The sequence below is a fragment of the Gossypium hirsutum genome, chromosome D03 (genome assembly GCF_007990345.1).
Source record: "Gossypium hirsutum isolate 1008001.06 chromosome D03, Gossypium_hirsutum_v2.1, whole genome shotgun sequence".
NCBI classification, from domain to species: domain Eukaryota; kingdom Viridiplantae; phylum Streptophyta; class Magnoliopsida; order Malvales; family Malvaceae; genus Gossypium; species Gossypium hirsutum.
Window position 1 is genome coordinate 5,434,646 of NC_053439.1, and position 23,477 is coordinate 5,458,122.

The following is a 23,477-nucleotide window of genomic DNA, read 5'->3' on the forward strand; positions in this document are numbered from 1 at the left end:
TTTACATAAGATTCATCTAGCATTATAACACTATTGACAGGCCCTTAACAGATTTGTTGTTGGACAATGCTTTTATATGGAACCTGTGTGCTCAAGCTGCATTCCAAACTGTAAAGACGTCTATGACCACGGCCCCTGGATTTCAATTTAGAATTTACCTCATCCCCAAAAGTTTCTAAGAACGGTCCACAGCCCTGTATTCGATTATTACGTTTTCTGCTTAAGAAATATGCCATGTTGGCTTCTGTGCTTTGCTTAGTACCAGACGAGTTGAACCTGTTTTTTAATTTGTAATATTTTGTATTATATATTTTTATATATAATAACATATAAAAATATTAAAAAATAAGTTAAATTGTTTATATTAAAAATTTTAATAAATAAGAAAATATATAAGTATTCAATATTAATTAAAATAATATAATATTTTAAATAATAATATGAGCAAAAATTTAAAATTAGTTTGAATTAGTCATTTATGAATATAAATAGATTTAGATAAAATTTAAAGTTCATATGTTAGTTCGGGCTTGTCAATAGTGTTATAAAAAATCTCATTTCAATAATTATTGTCAGTGATAGTTTCTATTAAAAAATGTTAACTTAACATGTTTATTTTCCGTCAATCATATGAAACATCACATGAGGGTATCTTAATTAACATGTAAAATTTACTACTTTGACAACAAGTATTAATGATTTTAATAACTGGATTGAGATTTTAAATCAAAATAGTTGGAGGATTAAATTTTTAACTTTTTAAATATAGAGATTAAATATCAAATTTTATCAAAATGCAGGTACTTATTGTATCTTAATATTCAAATTGACAAATTTTTTTATTTTTTATTTATTTCATCTTTATCGTATTTGTTTGAGCCAGCTATTGGCTTTGTATGGCGTGGGACTCGCGAGGTTTAGAATAATGGTTTCTTAATTTAAAAAAAACCACACATGATGTTGGTATACGCAATTCCCACATTTAGTCAAATATAACGGATCATTTGCAAATCCTTCTTGCAAGATCTCTACAAAATTAGTTCCTCTACTTTGCCATCTTCCCAATGGAGACTTCAAAATTTTTTCCGATCGTAGAGACACAAGATGAAGGTTACCAAAAGACATTCAAAAACTGCGCTGAACTGGTGCCAACTCTCCCTCGAAGCAAAGGCTGGTGGTTAGACGAGCTTTTCCAATACCAAGGCTTCTGGATGTCTAGTTTTCCCATCAGAGGAAGCATGTTGATCAATGACCACTTCAAGCCTCGACCCACTGACATCATCGTCGCAACTTCCCCTAAATGCGGCACCACCTGGCTCAGAGCCCTTGTTTTCTCCATTATCAACAGAGCTGCCTTTGATTTCAACGACCATCCTTTACGCAAACTAAACCCTCAAGAGTTGGTCCTCTTATTTGAAGGACATATTCATAAAGATGGGTCAACTTCCTTCCTTGATGAGCTTCCTTCGCCTCGCCTTCTTTCAACTCACATTCCTTACTCTTTGTTCCCAAAACGCATGACCGATGATACCTCAGCTTGCCGTTTCGTTTACATCTGCCGAGACCCCAAAGATGTTTTGGTCTCAAAGTGGCATTTCTCCAACAAGTTGAGACCCAAAGAAGTACCACCACTTTCACTAGAGGAAGCCTTTGACTTGTTTTGTAAAGGGGTTTCGCACTATGGACCGTTTTGGGATCACGTTTTGGGGTATTGGAAAGCTAGTGTGGAGTCACCGAAGAAGGTGTTGTTCTTGACATATGAAGATGTGAAGAAGGAGCCTTTGGGGTGTGTGAGGAAAGTTGCAGAGTTCTTGGGGGTACCCTTTTCACAAGAGGAAGAAAACAGAAAGACTGTGGAAGAAATAGTGAAGTTGTGTAGTTTCGAGAGCTTGAGCAATCTAGATGTGAATCAAAGTGTTGCCAAACGTTCCGAACGTCCTGTTAGCAACTCTGATTTCTTCAGGAAAGGTGAAGTAGGAGATTGGGTTAACCACTTGTCACCTGAAATGGTTGAAAAAATGAATCAAATTACAGAACAAAAGCTTCAAGGTATTGGATTCAACTTTCATTGACTCCTACTACTTCATGCTGTTTGAATGATGAAACTGCTGGAGCCTATAAATCAATTCACCGTCTCAGTCTCAGCGGATCTGATTTATATTTCATAAACCCTTTAAAACTAAATAAAAGAAGTCTTTATTTTTATATATGTGGTTATTTTGGATCTGCTTAGGTTTAAATTTTATTTTGGGAATAATAATGCGTGGGTGTTTAATTTCATAATATATGTATGTTATGGATTTGATTCAGGTTTTCTGAGTGGTGGTTTGATATATTTTGTATTGATTTGATGTTACACTATAATTTGTCGACATATATTTATATTTTATTTTTGAATGTACTATATTGAAACTTAAAAATAACACAATTTAAGTATCATGTGATTTCTATCTTATGGGTAATGAATCATGTGTTAATTATTTTTTTATTAGATATATTTTAATATTTGTACAAGAAATATGTATTATATGTTCTATAGGAAATATAAGGATATATATTTTCTTTTTATATATAGAATTTAATTTATTTTAAAAATTTTGTCTTTAACAACACAGTTATAAGTACAATGTAAATGCAAATCACTATAGCAAAACAGGTTTTTAGCGACGTTTTTTTGGGTCTATAACGGTGCTTATAGGCGCCGCTAAAACTATTTGCGGCGATTTTACAAGCGCCGCAAAAAATGCCGTTATAGATAACGCCACTAAATTTTGTGGCATTTATGTGGAAAAACGCCGCTATAGAACATGACCTTTTGCTGCGTTTTTATGACGCCGCTATAGGACATGACCTTTAGCGGTGCTTTTTCCACAAACGCCACTAAAGAAATGACCTTTAACGGCACTTTTCCCACAAACGGCGCTATAGAACATGACCTTTAGTGGCGCTTTTCCCACAAATGCCGCTATAAAACATGATCATAGCGGTGCTTTCCCCACAAATGCTGTTAAAGAACAAGACTTTTAGTTGCGCTTTTACTAAAAACGCCACTAAAGGTCATGTTCTTTAGCGGCGTCTGTAGAAAAATCGCCACTACCTTTAGCAGATTTCTAACATCCCATTTTCATTCATATACACCCGAATTGTCAACATAATTTCCTGTAACATCAAATCCAACCAAAAATTACAAATTTAAATGATACTTCAAATCCAACGAAAGATATATGATCTAAATTAATAAATGAATTAACAAAATATTCTTACAATAATGTTATAAGTTATAATGTTAAAATATTATTAAAATAAAAAAAATGTCTAAGATGGCGGATTCTGTGACTGCTGAAACATCTTCATCATATTCTTAAGCTGTAGCTAGAGTGCGTCATATTTTTTGCTTTGCTCTGCTTCCCTTGCTGCTGCCTCTGTTTCCCTCGCTGCTGCCTCCGCTTTAAGTTGTAGCTGGAGTTCTTCATATTTTCTTTGAGCCTCTGCTTCTCTCGATGCTGCCTCCGCTTTAACTTGAGCAATTTGCTCAACTGTACTTGTTTGCATTTGAGCCATTTGGTCTCTTAACCTTTGAACTTCAGCTTGAGCTTGACTCCTCGAAGGCATGTATTGTTGCGAGATGGATCCAAAATATTGGGTTGGGTTAACAAAAGATCCTTGAAATCAAACCCAACATACCTTTCAGGACCTAAAACTTCAGTAATAATTCGGTTATCAATGTCATCAAGATTAACAGAACTATCACTTAAAGCAATCGCTTCATACTCCGCCTTTTTATCCTTTAGTTTCTATTAATAAATCAATCAAAGAGTTAGAAACGAAATATATAATAAAAACAAATGCAACATAACTTAACATTATTTGCATTACAAACGACGAATTAAACCATTATAATTAAACATGATAAATATTTAAAATAATTCAAATTTTATTAAGTAAATATACCATAATTTATGTAGTTTCAGTAGTCATAGGAGATCCATCTTTCTTTCTATGTGTAATATAAAAAAGCTGAAGGCGTCCAACTTTTTGACCAGACGACAATTCTTACAATATAGTAGTAAAAATATTATTTAGTAGAAAGTAATTAATATTTGACACAATTAATAAATTCAACATACCTCGGCCTCAGCTACACAAGCAAAACCAATTGTGTGCTTGAATTTTTGTTTTTGCCTACTTGTAGTTCCAACTCGCTCACGATCCTACATTATGAAATTATTATTACGTATATAGTAAATACTATAAATCAAAATAATTATAAGAGTTTGGAAGTACGTAATACCTCTCCTTTCTTTGAATTCCAAAATCTAACTGCATCTTCTCGTTGGTACCTAAGCATTCCTGGCGAGACATTCCTCAATTTCTCTTCGAGGCTTATATTTGTCTTAAAATATTCCTTCTTTAAAGCACTTTTATGGTCTCTCCATTTTTTCCTAATGCCTTCTTCACATAATTATCCGAGACCTCTAAATCAAATCTCTCCTGCAAAAAACACAAGTTTAGAAAGTAAATATAAATGAAACTTAAACCAAAGTATTATAAATTACATTCATGTTATTACCTTAATATTATAGAAAGCTTGATTTTTGTTACTATCAGGCATATGATGCCATGACTCGTAGTTGATAGGCAATAGATTGACATTTCGTGCTATAATGCCCAAGTATATTGCTAAAAGTCGAGCTTCTAATCCAACAGGCTGATCAAGACTGGTTCTAGCTACTTTGACATGCTCGGCGAAATTTAACTTGTATAAATCTTTTAGTAGCATACGTCCCCGAGTTTTGTGCGTCCCACCACTTTCAGCTGAAAAATGGTATATAAGAATTTGAAAAAGAAATCAATAATAAAAGTCAACACGCATGTAAATTAAAGTTAACATTACTTTGAATTTCTGCAGGTTTGTCAGCTATATTTGGAACATTCGAAGATCCAATAACAGTCTGTTGTTCACTATTTGTTTCTTCCAAATTTGGAGGATTTTGAACAATACTTAGATCTCGCAATCTTTTTCTAGGCATTTTATCTGCAATACAAATAAAATAGTTGAAATTTTTGTAACTAATTACAACAATAATAGTACAAATAAAATAGTTGAAATATTTAACAAGATCAAGATTTAAATTATAATATTACATATAATTAAAAAATCGTAAAATCTTACTACATCATAATTCGTAAATATCTTTATCCACATCTCGGCAAACCTATTGAAATTGTGTACTAGTACTAGGGATATTTTCATTTAAGTTTTGTTCTGGAAAAGACAAAGTTTTTGATCTTTCATCGATTTCATCTCTACTTCCATTGCCCATGTTAAACAAGTCTCTAGAGGTGTTACGGAGTACAACGTACCAATCCTCATCAGTTGGATCTTTCAAGTAAAAAACTTGTTTCACTTGAGAAGAAAATACATACGACTCGTCTATCAATTGTTGTCCAGTGTGAATTAATCGAGAGAAGTTCACCATTGTAAAACCAAATTGATCTTTTTTAATTCCGCGAGCAGTATTAATATCAGCCCAATCACATCAAAATAAGACAACCTTCCGTTTGTCATAGTAATCCAACTCAATAATGTTAGTAAGAAGTCCGTAATACTCTACATTTCCCTTAACAGGATTACTGTCTCTAGCACTAGCATAACTTGTAATTGAAGAATTAACAACTATTCCACAATTTTGAGTCCTCCTTAATCTTTTTCGAGATTTTGTATGAAACCTGAATCCATTGATGGGGAAGGCACTATATCTTTTTACTACTCTATTCAGACCTTGGGAAAGCCATTTAACTTCGTCATTGACGTCTTTTCCACTCCAAACCTATTGAATTGAAAGTAAATTGATTAATTATAAATGTTATGAGAAAACATTATTATTTGTCAATGAAAGCTTAGTTGCATACCATTTGCCTTAACCATTCATAAAAAGATTCTGTAAAATACTTATGAATCTCTCGGTGTTGTAATCTTCGGGAGCGTGAACGAGATCTCAAGACTTGTTTGTACTCAATAAGTTAAAAAGTGGATTACTTGGTTAGAATATAAACAAATTAAAAAGATGAATATTTATCAAATTCTAAAACTTACTTGCGTAATGGTTTAATTGAATCATGGTGAAAAAGAACATTTCGATGTGCTTGTACCTAAGATTTATCATCTAAGTGTGCAATTTCAAATTTACCGATTGGTACTCCATAACTTCGAAATAAATAAGTTTCGACTAAGTTATGATTAGTGAGCCCAGCATTTCTACTTGGTCTATTCAGTCTTGTTTCAACATCTTCTAAATATCTAGAACAGAAAGTCATACACTCCTCTGCCAATTAGCCTTCAGCAATTTATCCTTCTAGATAACGCTTATTACAACAATAAGACTTCAATTTGCATAAGAACCTAAACACGATATACAACATTATCAAAAGTTGTAACTAACGGTATATTCACGAATGAATGAAAACTTTACAAATAAATTAGCACCTCTCTATAGGATACATCCACCGATAGAAAACCGGTCCATCAAGTTTTGCTTTATAAGGGAGATGGATTAGCAAGTGCACCATAATAGTGAAGAAGGAAGGTGGAAAGATCTTCTCCAAATTGCATAAAGTCAAGGCGGCTCAATTTTGTACTTTCTCAAGTTCTTCAACATTTAAAACTTTTCCACTAATAGCTTTCATTATATTGGATATTTCAATTATACAAGACGTCACCTTTTTTGACATACAACATTGTAAAGCAATTGACAGTAAATCCTACATTAAGATGTGATAATCATGTAATTTTATGGAATATAGTGTTTGATCTTTAAGACTCACACATCGAGATATATTTGATGTATACACATCTGGGACCTTTATATCTTTCAACACCGTGCAGAACGCTTCTTTTTCTTTCTTCAACATTGTAAAAATAGAAGGCGACAACTGATATTTCCCATTCAGAAGTACTTGGGGATGAAGATCGCGTCGAATTCCCATGTCAACTAGATAAAGTCGACTCTAAAGATTGTCTTTTGATTTTCTATCGACATTCAGAATTGTCCTAATGACGTTCTCACAAACATTCTTTTCAGTATGCATGACATCAAAATTGTGTCGCAAAATGTGATGCTCCCAATAAGGCAACTAAAAAAATGCTTCTTTTTCTCCACAAGTCCACCTCATTAGGATCATCCTCTTCATCAGATTAATTATCAATCTGCAGGTTAACATCGCCAACATACGCCTCTCTCGATATTTTCTTTGTTTGCATGTTGGGTGTTGATTCATCTTTCCATAACTGAAATTGATATCTTTTAACATGAACAAGATTTCGATCCAATGGTCTACTCAGGAGCTTCTCTGAACTCTTCAGTACCATCAAATAGAGTCATTTGAAATCTAAATCTATGATTTTCATCTAACCACCGATGATGACCCATATAAGAGAACTTATTCCCATTATATAACCACTTCGAACATGTTTGTGTCGCACAACAAGGACAAACATAACGTCCTTTGGTACTCCAACCAGATAAATTGGCATAAGCCGGGAAATCATTAATAATCTACAACAAAGCTGCACGTAAATAAAAGTTCTCATTTCTCAAGACATCATATGTTTCAACACCCGTCCATAACTGTTCCAAATCTTCAATAAGTGGTTGCATATAAATGTCAATATCATTTCCGGGACTTTTTTCTCCAGGGATAATCATAGATAAGATAAAAAAAGATTGCTTTGTGCAAATCCAAGGAGGAAATTGTAAGGAACAAGCACTACAAGCCAAGTACTGTATGAAGTACTCATGATTTTATAAGGATTAAATCCATTAGATGCTAGCCCAAACCTCACATTCTGAGGACCACTTGCAAAGCTTGGAAATTTACTGTTAAATGATTTCCAAGCTAAAGAATCCGCAGGATGCTTTAATAATCCATCATCGGTTCGTTGACCATGATGCCACCTCATGGGCTCTGCTGTCTTTAACGACATGAAAAACCTTTGAAGCCTTGGTATTAGTGGAAAATATCGCAAAATCTTTATTGGCTTCTTTCTTGACTATGCCTCACCTTCATCCTCATTCATATATTCTGTATTCATATTCATCCAACGAGATTTATCGCAAACATGACATATTCATATTCATCCAATGAGATTTACCGCAAACATGACAAGGCTGTTGGTTTTTCCGATCACCCCAATACAACATGCAATCATTTGGGCAACTATGAATTTTGTCGTACCCAAGGCCTAAATCTTTTATCAGTTTCTTCATATCTCTGTATGAATGAGGGATTTTTGCAAACGAAAACATATCTTTCAAAAACTCTAACAGCATTGTAAAAGAGTTTCTGGTCCACCCTCCTAAACATTTTCCTCCCAAACATTTTAAGTGAAAAAGACGAATGCAGAAGGACATTTTTGAAAATTTTGATCCCTCATAAAGTTCTTCATTCATTTCATTAAATAACTTGTAGAACTTCGCCGCTTCTCCATTTGGCTCTTCATCAGGTACACTTCTTCTTGTTTCGGTAAAAGCATTTCCATCAATATTACAATCATCAGATGCAATAACGTCAAGTGGAAACGATTGCAAACCATGACTGCGCATACTAAATGCATCTTGCAACATACCTTCCATGTCATCTTCTCTAACAGACTAATGGTAAGCATTATGAGGATAAGCAGGATTAATCGTTGAAAAGGTTCTACGAGGTGTACACTCTCCATGGAAAATCCATTTTTTATACCCTCAAATAAAGCGATCAACAATTAGATGTTCGTAGAAAACTTCATGAAATTGTCAATTGATGTTGTCACACTTTTTACACGGGCAAATAATCATATTCTCTTGGCTTGCATTTTGAAATGCAAAATTTAGAAAAGTTTGTACTCCATTTCGATAGTCATTACTCCATTTCGATAGTCATTGCTTACCTTGACAAATTCATCCAACTCTTATCCATTTCGTAGTTCTTGAAGTCTAAAGTTGACAATAAATTATGGTTACTTAAATGTTCTCAATTGATTTAAATCATGTTATTGTACTAAAATAGATAATACATATCAAATATCAAGTATCTAATGGGTTTAAACTAATTCAGGTAAGTTATTTATTTATAAGTATATATTTATGTATTATGTAAGTTATGTAAGTTATGATATGATATATATTTATGTAAGTTATGTAAATTATGAAAGTTATGTAAGTTATGATATGATATATATTTATGTAAGTTATGTAAGTTATGATTATCATCTTTAAATTTTAACATTAAGTTTTAACCCTTTAATTATACTCTTTCAATTTATAAATTTGTGTTTTTTAATAAATAATATAAATTTATAAATTTTATTTAAAATTCCAATTATCTACCCTTAATATAAAAGCAATCCCAAACCCTAATAGGAGATTTAAGGTCATTGTGTAGTTGACAACCAAGCAATGCAATTTCATTAAGTATACAACCAAGTATACAAGAGTATCATATGAATTGAGACAAAATATAATATCAAACATACTAACCTTATATGATAAATGAAATTATATTAATAATTTTAACGGTTGGATTGTAAAAATACTAGCCTTACAAAAAAAGTGATAAAATATGTAAAATTAGAGTTTTACACTAATATAAGTAAATCATTTTAAAATTGATAAATATTGAAATACATTAAAGCAAAAAAAAAAGTTAAAAGATCTAAAATCTGATAATATTAATTAGACCGTTAGTTTTTATAATTGAAACTATTAAAATTTATAAGTAAACAAATATCATATTATAAAATACTTTTTATCTCTAAAGCAGTTGTTGAAAAGATCTGGTTCATTTATATTAGTGAATAGTTTCTTGATAATTTCTCAAAAGTTCTTTGATTCTTAGCTTTATTTCTCTAATATTCCTTTTATTTGTTGGATACCTAACATTACCTTCTTTTTTTACTTTGCTAGGCTGATTAGTTACAGCCTAATATATTTTTGTCCGTTTTGTTTTGTGCTACTTTTAGCTCTGGCCCAAAGAAAAATGCCGCTAAAGACCATGACCTTTAGCGGCGCTTTTATCACAAACGCCGCTAAAGACCATGACCTTTAGCGACGCTTTTATCACAAATGCCGCTAAAGACCATAACCTTTAGCAGCGCTTCTATCACAAACGCCGCTATAAAACAAACCTTTAGCGACGCTTCTCACAAAAACGCCGCTAAAAACATAACATTTAAAAAAATTATTTTAATCAAATAATATTTATTTTTATGATAAATATTATATTATGTTTTATTTTTTAAATTTGAACTTTAAATATACTTTTAAGGATAAATAAAAAATATTATTAAATTAAATTTTCTATGAAAATTTTAAATTTAAAACTAAATATAAAAATTAATGAATTTAGTTTTAGAATTTAAAAGAATAAATTAATAACACAATTAAAATCCAAAAGTTAGAACTCAAGTTGTCATAATAAAAGTAAAAATAAAAATTTAGAATCAAAACTAAAATAAATAATACATATGAGAAACAGACTGACTAGTTGAACCTGCTATGACTATACACATTGCAAGGTAATAACGAATACAATGCATTTTCTTAATCAAGTAAATCTGGGTAATAAAAGATATAATACATTTGCTTAATCAAGGAAATCTTGTAATGAACTCAAAGCAATGAGCCTTAGAGAAAAACTTTTGAGCATGGCTTCGAATTTGAACTGCAGATTTAGTGCCTACATGCTCATTATTATTGGCAGGCCCCATTCTCTTTACATAACTACAGCAGCTGTAATGGCAAAAACAAAACAAAACAAAACATGCTGACTTCAACGATAATGCAGCGTGTGTCAGGCAAATGTTTAAATTTAAGTCAGCCTTATGTTGCAGCATTTCATTTGCCTGAGAAGCATGTTTAATATTCATACAGAGGGTAAGGAAGGAAGTACAAAATTTAAACACGAGGCTTGTTAAGAAAAAAAGCATAATACCTGAATATCAATATCAGTTTGACCTCCTTGAGCTCCACCAAGAGGCTGATGTATCATTATCCGTGAATTAGGTAAACTATACCATTTTCCTAAAGTTTTGAAGAGAACAAAGGAATATGCACGTTTAGCAGACAGAACGAGAAACTACACCAATCAACGGAGCTATGAACGGTAGAAATCTATTTATATACCTTTAGTTCCCGCACTAAGAAGAAAAGCTCCCATGCTGTTCACGGAAAAACAAGACATATTCGTTAACAATAATAAACAATTGCATTCGGATTTAAACTGAAATCTTATTGTATGAATGCACTTCACACCAAAGTGCTTGAGATCCAAAATATCAATAATTAAGCTCTTGCACCAGAAACATTATTTTGTCATATAATTTATAAAAGCCAAGCTATAATCCAATACTCGGCTTCCAAACATTGGAACACGAAAAATACAATCAATCTCTTCAACTAATTCGACTATACAAAATACATATTACGCATATTAAGAAATATTCTCATCATGGATCAAATATCTGTTGGAATGAATCGAGTACAATAATTTAAGGACCAAAGTTAAGATCAATATTCCATAATTAAGAGACAAACAAGGCATAGCCACAACATTACAGGTTTCTGGTCTTCCATATTGTGACTTGAAAATATAATTGCATATTTGCATTACAAACAGAAAAAACATCAACGAATTTATTACCTGGCAGCAAGCTCAACGAATTTAACAAATCCCAAGTAAACCTTAACCTTAAACCCTAAATTAACCATTCAATACATATAAAGCCCATCTATTATATATCTATTAAATAATTTAAACTAAATTCATAATTTCAATATATTAAATTTATTATTATCTCTTTTACAATTATATAAGAACATATTTAAAATATAAATTAAAAAAACTAATTAATCTAAACCCAAAACCCTAACCCGACCCTTAAATCCCTAAACCCTAAACCTTTAACTTTTAACCCTAAAACATCTAACCCCTAAACCCCTAACCCCTAAACTTTAAATCCCAACCCTTAAACCATAATCCCTGATCCATAATCCCTAAATCCATACTCCTTAAACCTTAAAATAGTAACTCCTAAACCGACCTTAAATCTTAAATTAATCATATACCCTAAACTAAAAACCCTAAACAAATTTATTATTATCTCTTTTACAATTATATAAGAACATATTTAAAATATAAATTAAAAAAACTAATTAATCTAAACCCAAAACCCTAACCTGACCCCTGAATCCTTAAACCCTAAATCCTTAACTCTTAACCTCATAACGTCTAACTCTTAAACCCCTAACCCCTAAACCTTAAATCCCAACCCTTAAACCATAATCTCTAATTCTTAAACCCATACTCCCTAAACCTTAAAATAGTAATTCCTAAACCGGCCTTAAATCTTAAATTAATCATATGCCCTAAACCAAAAACCCTAAACTATAGTGATAATTAATTCAATATTTTAAAATTAATACTATTTCTTTTATGATTATATAAAAAAAATTAATACATAAATTTAAAAAACAATCAGTAATCATATACCCAAAAAAAATTAAAATTATTTAAAATAATAGTATTTTAATTTTTCCAAGTGTTTTATTTTCAAATTATTTCTACGTGTCATTATTTTTTTGAAGATTTTAAATATTCAACCAGAAATAAATTGAATTTTATTCAATTAATATAAATAAACCAATTAAGATAAAATGTTTTTAGCGGCGCTTTCTCAAAAATGCTGCTAAAGCCCCTAGCATTAGCGACGCTTTTCCAAAAACGCCGCTAAAGCCCCGAAAGATCAGAAAACGACGCCGTTGGGCTTAGGTTTTTTGCGGCGTTTTTCCAAAAAACGCCGCTAATGCTCAATCTTTAGTGGTGATTTCCATAAAGTGCCGCTAATGCTTGATTTTTATCGGCGTTTTTTGTCCAAACACCGCTAAAAGCCTGTTTTGGTGTAGTGGGGAAATTGGTTAATCACCCTTTAAGGACTCTTCAAATACATAAAAATCTTGGAAAAGGAATTGAACATAGTTGTGCCCGGGCACCTACTCGTGTCCAACACTAACAACCGAGTCCAAGTGATGTATTTTTTAGGCTCGAGAAATTTTTTTTGATGATTTATCTTTCTTACAGAAAATGAAAAAAAAATGTGCAGCATAAAACAATAAAAATTGCTATTTTTTGGATCATACCTAATTCCTAGTGTTTGTATAGTGGCACAGTCATAGATGTTCGTGTCCTTCTTGTATTTAAGTTTGAACAACCGTCTTTCTAAGATATAAATTGAAATATCTTTTTTTATCTATAATACTTCAAAAAATTACAAATTAAACTCTTTAACCATACTCTTTCGTAACTTATCGAGTAACATACAACATGTTTCTCAAATTATTCTATATTATCTTGCTATGTTCATTTAGCAAAAATATACCATACTATATTCGGTTATGACTTGCCTAGTCAAATTCATTTGCTAATCTTTCTAAATGATCAACAAACTATCGCAAGCCATTCTTTTGATTCTTTTCTATATTATTTACATTTACAATCATGCCCGGTAAATATTTAAATTTTATTTCGCACAAGCATGCTAAAATTCAAGAGAACAGTAACCTTAATAATCTTCCCAAAACACTAGGTTCAACACCAAGCTTCAATCCACTAACTTCTCTTCACCTTTGATACTCCTTTCACCCTTGTTCTCTTCTCTAGCTTCAAGCATATACAACCATTTTCCATGATAAAAAGTTACTCTAAAACTAGCATTTATAAAAACCCAAACGTTATACTTGAACTCATGAATGCTATGAATGAACCCAATTTTCTTACCTCTTTCTCCTTAAGAAATATTACTTAGGTTCTTCAACAACTCACAATCGAATTTCCTATTGGATGGCCAATATATATACGTGACCATTTGATAATTAAGTTTCATTTAAAATTCAAGAAAACCAGCAAAGAGACTTACAGTTTCTTCTCTTGGCATTACGCTTCTCCTAACCGACTCTACTTGATGAAAATAGAATAAGCCTCTCCTTTTATAAGTCAAATTTTAATTAAATAAAAAATCTAGACATGTTAAATCTTGGAAAAGCGACAGCAGAGGAGTGAAATTTACCGATTGGTTGCGGCAGAGGAGAGCAAAACGATGTAGTTCGTATAAAATAAAATGATCGTTTGTAGTGTTTTTTACCTAGCGCCACTAATGCTCGATCTATTGCGGCGTTTTCACCTAGTACCGCTAATGCCACTAAAGACGCCACTTAAAATGGCACTATTTTGTTTAAAGTAAATTTTTTACAGCGTTTTTTACCTAGCGTCGCTAATGCTCTATCTATTGTAGCGTTTTTCACCTAGCGCCGCCAATGCCACTAAAGACGCTACTTAAAATGGCGCCGTTTTGTTTAAAGTAAAATGTTTTTTTTTGCGGCGTTTTTTACTTAGTGCCGCTAATGCTTGATCTATTGCGGCGTTTTTCACCTAGTGCCGCTAATGCCATTAAAGACGCCACTTAAAACGGCGTCATTTTTTTAAAGTAAAATGTTTTTTGTGGTGTTTTTTACCTAGCGCCGCTAACGCTCGATCTATTGTGGTTTTTTTCACCTAATACCGCTAATGCCACTAAAGACGCCACTTAAAATGGCACTGTTTTGTTTAAAGTAAATTTTTTACAGCGTTTTTTACCTAGCGTCGCTAATGCTCGATCTATTGCGGAGTTTTTCACCTAGCGCCGCTAATGCCACTAAAGACACCACTTAAAACAACGCCTTTTTGTTTAAAGTAAACTATTTTTTTGCAACGTTTTTAACCTAGCGCCGCTAATGCTTGATCTATTGCAGCGTCTTTCACCTAGCATCGCTAATGCCACTAAAGACGCCACTTAAAATGATGCCATTTTGTTTAAAGTAAAATGTTTTTTTGCGACGTTTTTTACCTAGCGCCAGTAACGCTAGGTTTTTTTCACTTAGCGCCACTAATGCTCGATCTATTGCGGCGTTTTTCACCTAGTGCTACTAATGCCACTAAAAACGGCGTCGTTTTGTTTAAAGTAAAATGTTTGTTTGCGATTCTTTTACCTAGCGCCGCTAATGCTCGATCTATTGCAGCATTTTTCACCTAGCACCGCTAATGCCACTAAAGATGCCACTTAAAACGGCGCCGTTTTGTTTAAAGTAAAATGTTTTTTTACTGCATTTTAATCATAAATGCAGCTAATGCCTTTGATACTAATAAATATTTATAGTTTAATTATTTCTTAAATTCCTTTAAATTAAGTTTGTTTTGTTTCAAACAATATATTTAATTTGTAAAATTTTATAATTGTGTACGAAAATAATTTTAAAAAATGAAACTAAACTTCCTTACGAAGAGTTTGTATCCACGAGTTTAATTTTTTGTGTAGCTGATAGAATTTATCCAAATTGATTTTGATAAAATTTAACTTCTCAAATTCTTTTTTGATATTATGTCTACAATTACTCATAATTCCTCCTCAACTCATAAACAGGAGGATAATGCATTTCAACACACTCAAACTCATGTTCTCATATATTGACAACAATGCTCACACTAATTGAGCTAAGACTCAATCTGCTTAACTTCCCAAATTCTAAATTACCAAGAGGTGGATTTTTGTATACGGAAATATGAAAATAATGAATTTCTCTCTCCTTTTTACTTTATTATGCTTTTGATATTAATTTAATAATATATATTAAAGGTACAAAAGTAATTAAAAAAAGAACCTTATTGCTTACCTAAACCCTAAAATAAATTGATTTTTTATCATTTTTATCAAAATCCCTAACCCTAAAACATAAACACTAAATCCTAAAACCCTAAATCTTTAAACCCTAAACTATAAAAAACTAAACCCAAACCCCAAACCCCAAAACATAAACCCTAAAACCATAAACCCTAAAACCATAAACCCTAAACCCTAAATCTTAAATCTTAAATCATAAACCCTAAAATAAAATGATTTTTTGCGGCGTTTTCGCTACTACTAGATCTTTTGCAGCGTTTATGATAAAAAACGCCGCTACTACTTGACCTTTTGCAGCATTTTTATCATAAACGCCGCTACTGCTTGACCTTTTGCGGCATTTTTATCATAAACGCCACTATCGCTCTAACATTTTGCGGCGTTTTCCTATTAGCGCCACTAATGTATAACTTTTGCAGCGTTTTCGGTTCAATTAGTTATAATGAAAAATTGAACAAGTATAAAATATAACGAATAATGAATCGAAAAAAATAACCTTATATATTTCATACACATCACAAAAATAAAAGTCGCAAATCATAATAAAAGTCAAACTTAGTAAAAAACCCAAAACTTCCACCTTAACCATAAAATCATTAATTGGTACATAAAATTTTAAAATGATAGAGTTAAACAAGTTACGACTAATTAATTCAAAACCGATAAGCAATAATGGTATCTTATTGCTAGTAATGCCATCGAATATCATGTCCAAAAAACAAAGCCAACGAATATCTTGAGCAATTCTAATATATTACCTATGAAAATTGGTTCTGGCAATGATTAATTTAATTATATCATATAATTTTTTAAAAAAAAAACTCCCATGATTATTTTAATGCTTGCATTGTGGGTATTTATTAATAAATTAGATAAAAATAATACTGTTAACAAATAATGTTATATTTGAGATCTATAAGTGATTTATATGATGCAATGTTTCTTTATGTGGCGAGTTAGAAAATATAATGTGCAGATTTTGGTGGCAAAATCAAAAGACCAATAAAAGCATACATTGGAGTTGTTGGAGGGATATGTGCACCCCAAAAACGGAAGGTTGAATTGAGTTTAGAGATCTATCAAAATTTAACATAGCCCTGTTGGCAAAATAAAGGTGGAAGCTAATTACAAATCCCGATTGTCTACTTGCACAAGCAATGAAAATGAAATATTACCCATAGGGGATTTTATGAGTGCAAGGTTGGGTTCTTACCCTTCGTTTACCTAACGCAGTATTTGGGGAGCCCGTAGCCTATTGGAAATATGAATGGGGTGGAAAATTGGAAATGGGGGAATTAATGAACATCTGGAATGATGTATGGCTGCCAAAACTTAGAAACGGAAGAATAGAGTGTCAGAACGTCAATTTAAACTACACAAAAGTCTTTAATTTTTTTTCATCAATTGGACAAAAATAATATACAAACTAGATGTTCAAAGATAGGGGTTGGGACAATAATAACTTCAAGGGAAGAGATTTGAACACAAGACATCTCACACACAAACACAATAGTTAACCACTAAACCAAATCAATTCACTTTATAAATTTTAACAATTCAAAAACTACAATTTTGGGGCATTACAACTTTCTCCTCTTAAAGAAATTTTGATCTCAAAATTTACTTGACTCGAATAGATGTGATTCAATTAAATAATTTTAAGCAACATATAAAATTATAAACCAAAAATAAATAATTTAAAATCATAAAAGAAAAGGGAAAAAATTCACAAATTAAATAGTTTTAAGCATCATATAAAATTATAAATGGTGCTTGTGGTTTCTAATGAAAATGTAAACTATTATGTAGAATATATGATGTTTAAAATATTATCATTCTTGTCTGAAATTTTGATTCAACTTAATATAATTAATTTTTGTGTGGTTAAATTATCTTTCATATTCGTTTTACTAGAAAATTTTAAATAATTTGATTCGATTAATTTGAAATTTAAATTTTTTTCGATTTTTTCTAACTAAATCGAGTTTTGCTCACCCCTAAGAGTAGCAGAGAGGATGGTGAGGGAAAGAAATATTTTTTAATATTAATATAATTATTTTTAATTAATATTAAAATAAATATTAAAATAATATTCTTTAATTATATATCAACTCGCTTAATTTTAAATGTTTAACTATTTTAAATGTTTAATTATTCAATTCACTTAACAGTTGTTGACTTGTATGCGGTGGTTCTTAATTTAAAAATACTATTGACGTGGCAGTACCTAATTGATTAAATTTTTTTTCCCAAATGGTATTAACTTTTAGGGTAAAATGAGTAACGAAAATTAAGTTTGAGTAACATATTTGACTAAAAAAAATTTAAGTATCATTTTGAAAATAAGGTATAGTTTAGGGGGTATTTTTTTAAATTAAACCATTAAAATATTAATTAAATATAAGTTAAAAACATTTAAAACTTAAATTAACTCTCTCTTTTTTAATCGGTGTCTATTTATTTTATAGATTCAGAGAAGTATCATTCAAATTATTAGCTCAGAAGGACCAACTCGAGAACACCGATAGGGAAGTTGTGGTGGAAGTAATAAAAATTGTGCAACAAAGAACACAATGATTTATAGTGGTTCGACCCCAATTGCTTTCTCCACTATCTTAGCTTACCACAACTATGGATTTTCTCAAAGCCACTAATTTGACAACTTTTGAGGATATGGTTAGCCTTATAATCTCCCTTAAGATTTATACCCCAAAATCTTAAGATACAACTCTCTTAAGGTTTCTACCCAAACCTTAAGAATTAACCCTCTCTCAAAAAGAAACAAATATGTAAATAAAGAAACAATCCTTACAAGATCAAGATATTTTCCTATTAAGCACAAATACAAAGAAGAACACTTGAGTTAAATGAATACAATGAAAGCTCACAAGTGTTTACAAGAAGAGTTATGAAAGAATTAAGCTCTAGGTTGTTTTGATTTATCTTTAAGCTTTGCACATTGCTCTACATGTTGCTAAACCTTTGGAAGAGGATATTTATACCCTCTAAATGATTTCCAACCGTTGTGGTTGATGTAGAAGTGAATATAGCCGTTAGGGATAAAATACCAGGTCATTAACTTCACCTTCAGCAACGAGTATCGATACCTACTAAAAGGGTATCGATATTTTTTATAATTAATGTTGATTTTAGTGACAGTTGGAGTAAGAATATCGATACCTAAGAGAATTATCGATACTTTTATGAAAAGTATCGATACCTAGTAGAGGTTACAAATTTCAAAATGTAAATTTGGTATCGAATAACAGAGGAGTATCGATACCTTGTAGAATATCGATGCTCAGAAAAAAAGTATCGATACTTTTCGTCCTGGAGCAATTCTAACTTATTTGAAAATGATTAAAATATATTTAAAAATGTTTGACTCAATTGAAACCATTTCAACTTGATTTTATGAAATTCCTGAACTTTACTTTTATTCAAAAACACTTTAATTTGTTATATCAAACCATATTATCCAATAAGATTTAGTTTAACACAAATTAAAGTAATATGCAAATAAAATGGTTACAATGATAGATTCAAAAATCCAAAGAAATCCTTATATTTAATTTTCTAAGCAAATTAAACAATTAAAAGAAAATCTTCACCCCTATATTTCTTGTTTCTTTTATCCTCCACTTTACAATTTTCTATTTCATCTTTTATCCCTTCTTGTGTGAGTCATCAGCCGGCTATTGGCTTGTATGTCGTGGTTCTTAATTTAAAAACACGATGTTGTCATAACCGAGGTGCAGCGTTGTAATTCCCACTTTTGTCAAAGAAAACGATCATTTGCAAATCTTTTATTGTATCTTAAAATTCAAATTGACAATTTTTTTTATTTCAACTTCATCGTTTTTGTTTGAGCCAGCTACTGGCTTTGTATAGCGTGGGACTCATGAGGTTTAAAATAATGGTTTGTTAATTTAAAAATACCACGTGATGTTGGTATACACAACGTGCAGCTTTGCAATTCCCACTTTTGTCAAATAAAATGATCATTTGCAAATCATTCTTGCAAGATCTCAAGAAAATTAGTTGCTCTACTCTACCATCTTCCCAATGGAGACTTCAAAAACTTTTCCGAGCGTAGAGACACCAGATGAAGGTTACCAAAAGACACTTAAAAACTTCGATGAACTGCTGCCAACTCTCCCTCAAACCAAAGGTTGGTGGTTAGGCCAGCTTTTCCAATACCATGGCTTTTGGATATCAAGTTTTGGCATAAAAGGAAGCTTGTTGATCCATGACCACTTCAAGCCTCGATCCACTGACATCATCGTCGCAACATACCCTAAATATGGCACCACCTGGCTCAAAGCCTTCGTTTTCTCCATTATCAACAAAGCTTCCTTTGATTTTAGCGACCATCCTTTGTACAAAGCAAACCCTCAAGAATTAGTCCCTTTCTTCGAATGAATTACTTGTAAAGATGGGTCAATTTCCTTCGTCGATGGGATTCCTTCACCTCGCCTTCTTTCAACTCACCTTCTTTACTCTTTGTTCCCAACACGCATGACTGATAATACCATGGCTTGCCGTTTCCTATACGTTTGTAGGAACCCCAAAGATGTTCTCGTTTCAAAGTGGTATTTCGTCAACAAGTTGAGACCCAAAAAAATGCCACCACTTTCACTAGAGGAAACCTTTGACTTGTTTTGCAAAGGGGTTTCTCACTGTTAAGTATGACTCCTATTTTCAGTCAAATTTGAGAAATAATCTTTTAGTTAAACTCTGTTTATTTATTTCAGTTAAACACTGATTAGTTTAGATTATTTATTTCAATCAAACATTGATTAGTTTACAACCTTAAAAAAAACCCTATTTAGAGATTAGAACTCATAACACATTTCGAGAATTTTGCATTTACATTTTGAGGGTTCTTTGTTTTTTCGAGGTTTGGGGTTTAGTTTTATCTCTATCTTTTGTACTCTTCTTTCTTTTTCCATTATAGTAAAATTATATTTGCCCGTGGTTTTTTATCCTCTTTGAAAGGGTTTTTCCACGTTAAATTTGTGTGTTTAATTTCTTAAATTATTCCGCTATTTTGTTACTTGTTGCTTAATCGGGTCGGTCTCTAACAAGTGGTATCAGAGCTAGTTCAGTTTTTATATATCAGCCCATTCAGATATGGCAACAACAATGTTTGAAATTGAGAAGTTCAATGGTGAGACAAATTTCAATCTGTGGCAAGTTCGGATGATGACAATTCTAGTTCAATCTGGTTTGAAAAAAGTTGTTATCGAGAAAAAGCCTGAGAATATAAATAAAACAGAATAGGAAAAGCTTGATGAAAAGGCCTTATCTGCAATCCAGTTGTGCGTCACGAATATGGTATTGCAGGAGGTATTGATGGAGAAGACCTCATCGGCCTTGTGAAAAATGTTAGAAACTCTTTATGCGACTAAGTCTCTAGCTGACCGTTTAGTGTTGAAACAACATCTATTTACGTTTCGCATGAACGAAGGTGAGCTTCTTAGAGATCACATCAGTCAATTCATTACTCTTTTAAATGATTTAAAGAACGTTGAGGTTCATATTGATGATGAAGATCAAGCTATGCTATTATTGTGCTCTTTACCCCCTTCATACAAGTCTTTCAGGGAGACCCTGATTTATGGCAGAGACAAACTCTCGTTCGAAGATGCGAAGGGTCATTTGTAGAGTAGAGAAAAACTCAACAATGAGCTTCATTTGGATAGCAAGGCAGATAGGCAAGCTTCCGTTTTGATGGCATCAAAGAAACGAGACAAAAGATGTCACTATTGTAAAAAGTTAAGTCACGTCAAAGCAGATTGTTATAAATTACGAAATAAAAGAGCTGCTGAGAGTGACGAGGAAGATGTAGTTGGTGTTAATTTGATCGATGAAAGCAGTGATGATTTATTGTTAGTGTCAACGAGCGATAACTTCAAGCTCACGTCCGAGTGGATCATAGATTCGAGATGTTCTTTCCACATATGTCCCAATGGAGAATGGTTCTCCACATACATTTCGATTGAAGGTGGAGTTGTGCGTATGGGAAACGATTCATCTAGTAAGGTAATTGGTATTGGTACTGTTAAAATTAGGATACATCATGGGACGATTAGGACACTCTCAGATGTCAGGTATGTACCTGATTTACGAAAGAATCTCATCTCCTTGAGTATTTTAGACTTGAAAGGATGCAAAATCAACATCGAGTCAAGCGGCATTAAAGTATCTCGTGGAGCTCTTGTTTTATTAAAAGGTAAAAGAACTGGCAGTCTTTATATTCTAGAAGGTTCTATAGTGACCGGTGAAATCAGACGTCCCTTGTCCGTTACAGAGTTGAAGTCAACTCATTTGGAGTGGAGGCAACTTGATCATAGGAGGGAAAAATGTATGACCGTTTCATTGAAGAGAGGTTCTCTTTTGGATACAGGTTTTGAAAAGTTAAAGCACTGTGTTCGTGAAAATTAGACCTGGGTTAGTTTTGATTTGGCAGTGTACAAGTCGGAGGTTAGAAGTCTTCCAGTTTCTAAGCACAGATTCGACTCAGTTAATTCCCTGCATAGTTCAAGATAGGCTCGTGGTGGGCTTTGGTAAAGATGGCGTTGTAGAAATATGAGTCAATGTGGAGATTTGTTAAGTATGACTCCTATTTTCAGTCAAATTTGAGAAATAATCTTCTAGCTAAACTCTGTTTATTTGTTTCAATCAAACACTGATTAGTTTAGATTATTTTATTATTATTTGACATATGAATTTAGCCTATAAATAGGCTCTTTTACAACCTTAGAAAAAAAACCCCATTTAGAGATTAGAACTCATTAAACATTTAGAGAATTTTGTGTTTACGTTTTGAGGGTTCTTTGTTTTTTTGGGGTTTTTGGTTTAGTTTTATCTCCATCTTTTGTACTCTTCGTTCTTTTGCCATCATAGTAAAATTATCTTTGCCCGTGGTTTTTTATCCTCTTTGGAGGGGTTTTTCCATGTTAAATTTGTATGTTTAATTTCTCAATTTATTTCACTATTTTTGTTACTTGTTGCTTAATCGGGTCGATCCCTAACACTCACTATGGACTGTTTTGGGATCACGTATTGGGGTACTGGAAAGCTAGTGTGGAGTTATCGAAGAAGGTGTTGTTCTTGAAGTATGAAGATGTAAAGAAGGAGCCTTTGGGTTGTGTGAGGAAAGTTGCAGAGTTCTTAGGAGTACCCTTTACACTAGAGGAAGAAAACAAAGAGATTGTGGAACAAATAGTGAAGCTGTGCTGTTTTGAGAGCATGAGCAATCAAGATGTTAACAAACTTGACAAAAGATATCAGCAACGTCTTGTTAGCAACTCTGATTTCTTCAGGAAAGGTGAAGTTGGAGACTGGGTTAACCATTTGTCACCTGAAATGGCTGAGAAATTGGATCAGATTACTGAACAAAAACTTCAAGATACTAGATTCAACTTTCATTGAGTTCAAAGTATCTCACTGAATTTGATTTATATTTGAATGTTTTCTTTTTAATTACGTGATTTGCGTATTATGTGTCTTTTTTAATTTTCATGATCAACTATGTAATCTTTTCTTTATCTACATAAATAATATAATACATCAAGAAATAGCAAATTATACATTATTATTATTTTTACTCTAAAATTAATATATTTTTATAAAATTCTAAAACCCTACATTTTCAAAATCCAGACCTTAAAACTTAAACTCTAGATGTCTTTAGACATTAGACCCTAATTTAACACTTTCTCTA

At 32.1% G+C, this 23,477-nt stretch overlaps 2 protein-coding genes and 1 long non-coding RNA gene across 3 annotated transcripts; 2 read left to right on the top strand and 1 right to left on the bottom strand.

The window, feature by feature from the left end:
- The first annotated feature begins 968 nt into the window (after positions 1-968).
- LOC107950419 (cytosolic sulfotransferase 16) lies at positions 969-2,361 on the top strand. Its single transcript, XM_016885262.2, has one exon. The coding sequence runs from the start codon at positions 1,065-1,067 to the stop codon at positions 2,070-2,072; it is 1,008 nt and encodes a 335-aa protein (XP_016740751.2). The 5' UTR covers positions 969-1,064; the 3' UTR covers positions 2,073-2,361.
- Positions 2,362-10,864: 8,503 nt separating this feature from the next.
- LOC107950894 (uncharacterized) lies at positions 10,865-11,690 on the bottom strand. Its single transcript, XR_005911089.1, has 4 exons — positions 11,680-11,690; positions 11,163-11,197; positions 10,972-11,060; positions 10,865-10,882 (listed from the first exon to the last, which is right to left on the bottom strand). It is a non-coding gene; the product is annotated as an uncharacterized lncRNA (long non-coding RNA).
- An 8,123-nt stretch (positions 11,691-19,813) lies between these two features.
- LOC107949999 (cytosolic sulfotransferase 16-like) lies at positions 19,814-23,185 on the top strand. Its single transcript, XM_041089846.1, has 3 exons — positions 19,814-19,919; positions 20,184-20,419; positions 22,793-23,185. Exons 1-3 carry the CDS (start codon positions 19,814-19,816, stop codon positions 23,183-23,185), a joined length of 735 nt encoding a protein of 244 aa, XP_040945780.1.
- The last annotated feature ends 292 nt before the right edge of the window (positions 23,186-23,477 follow it).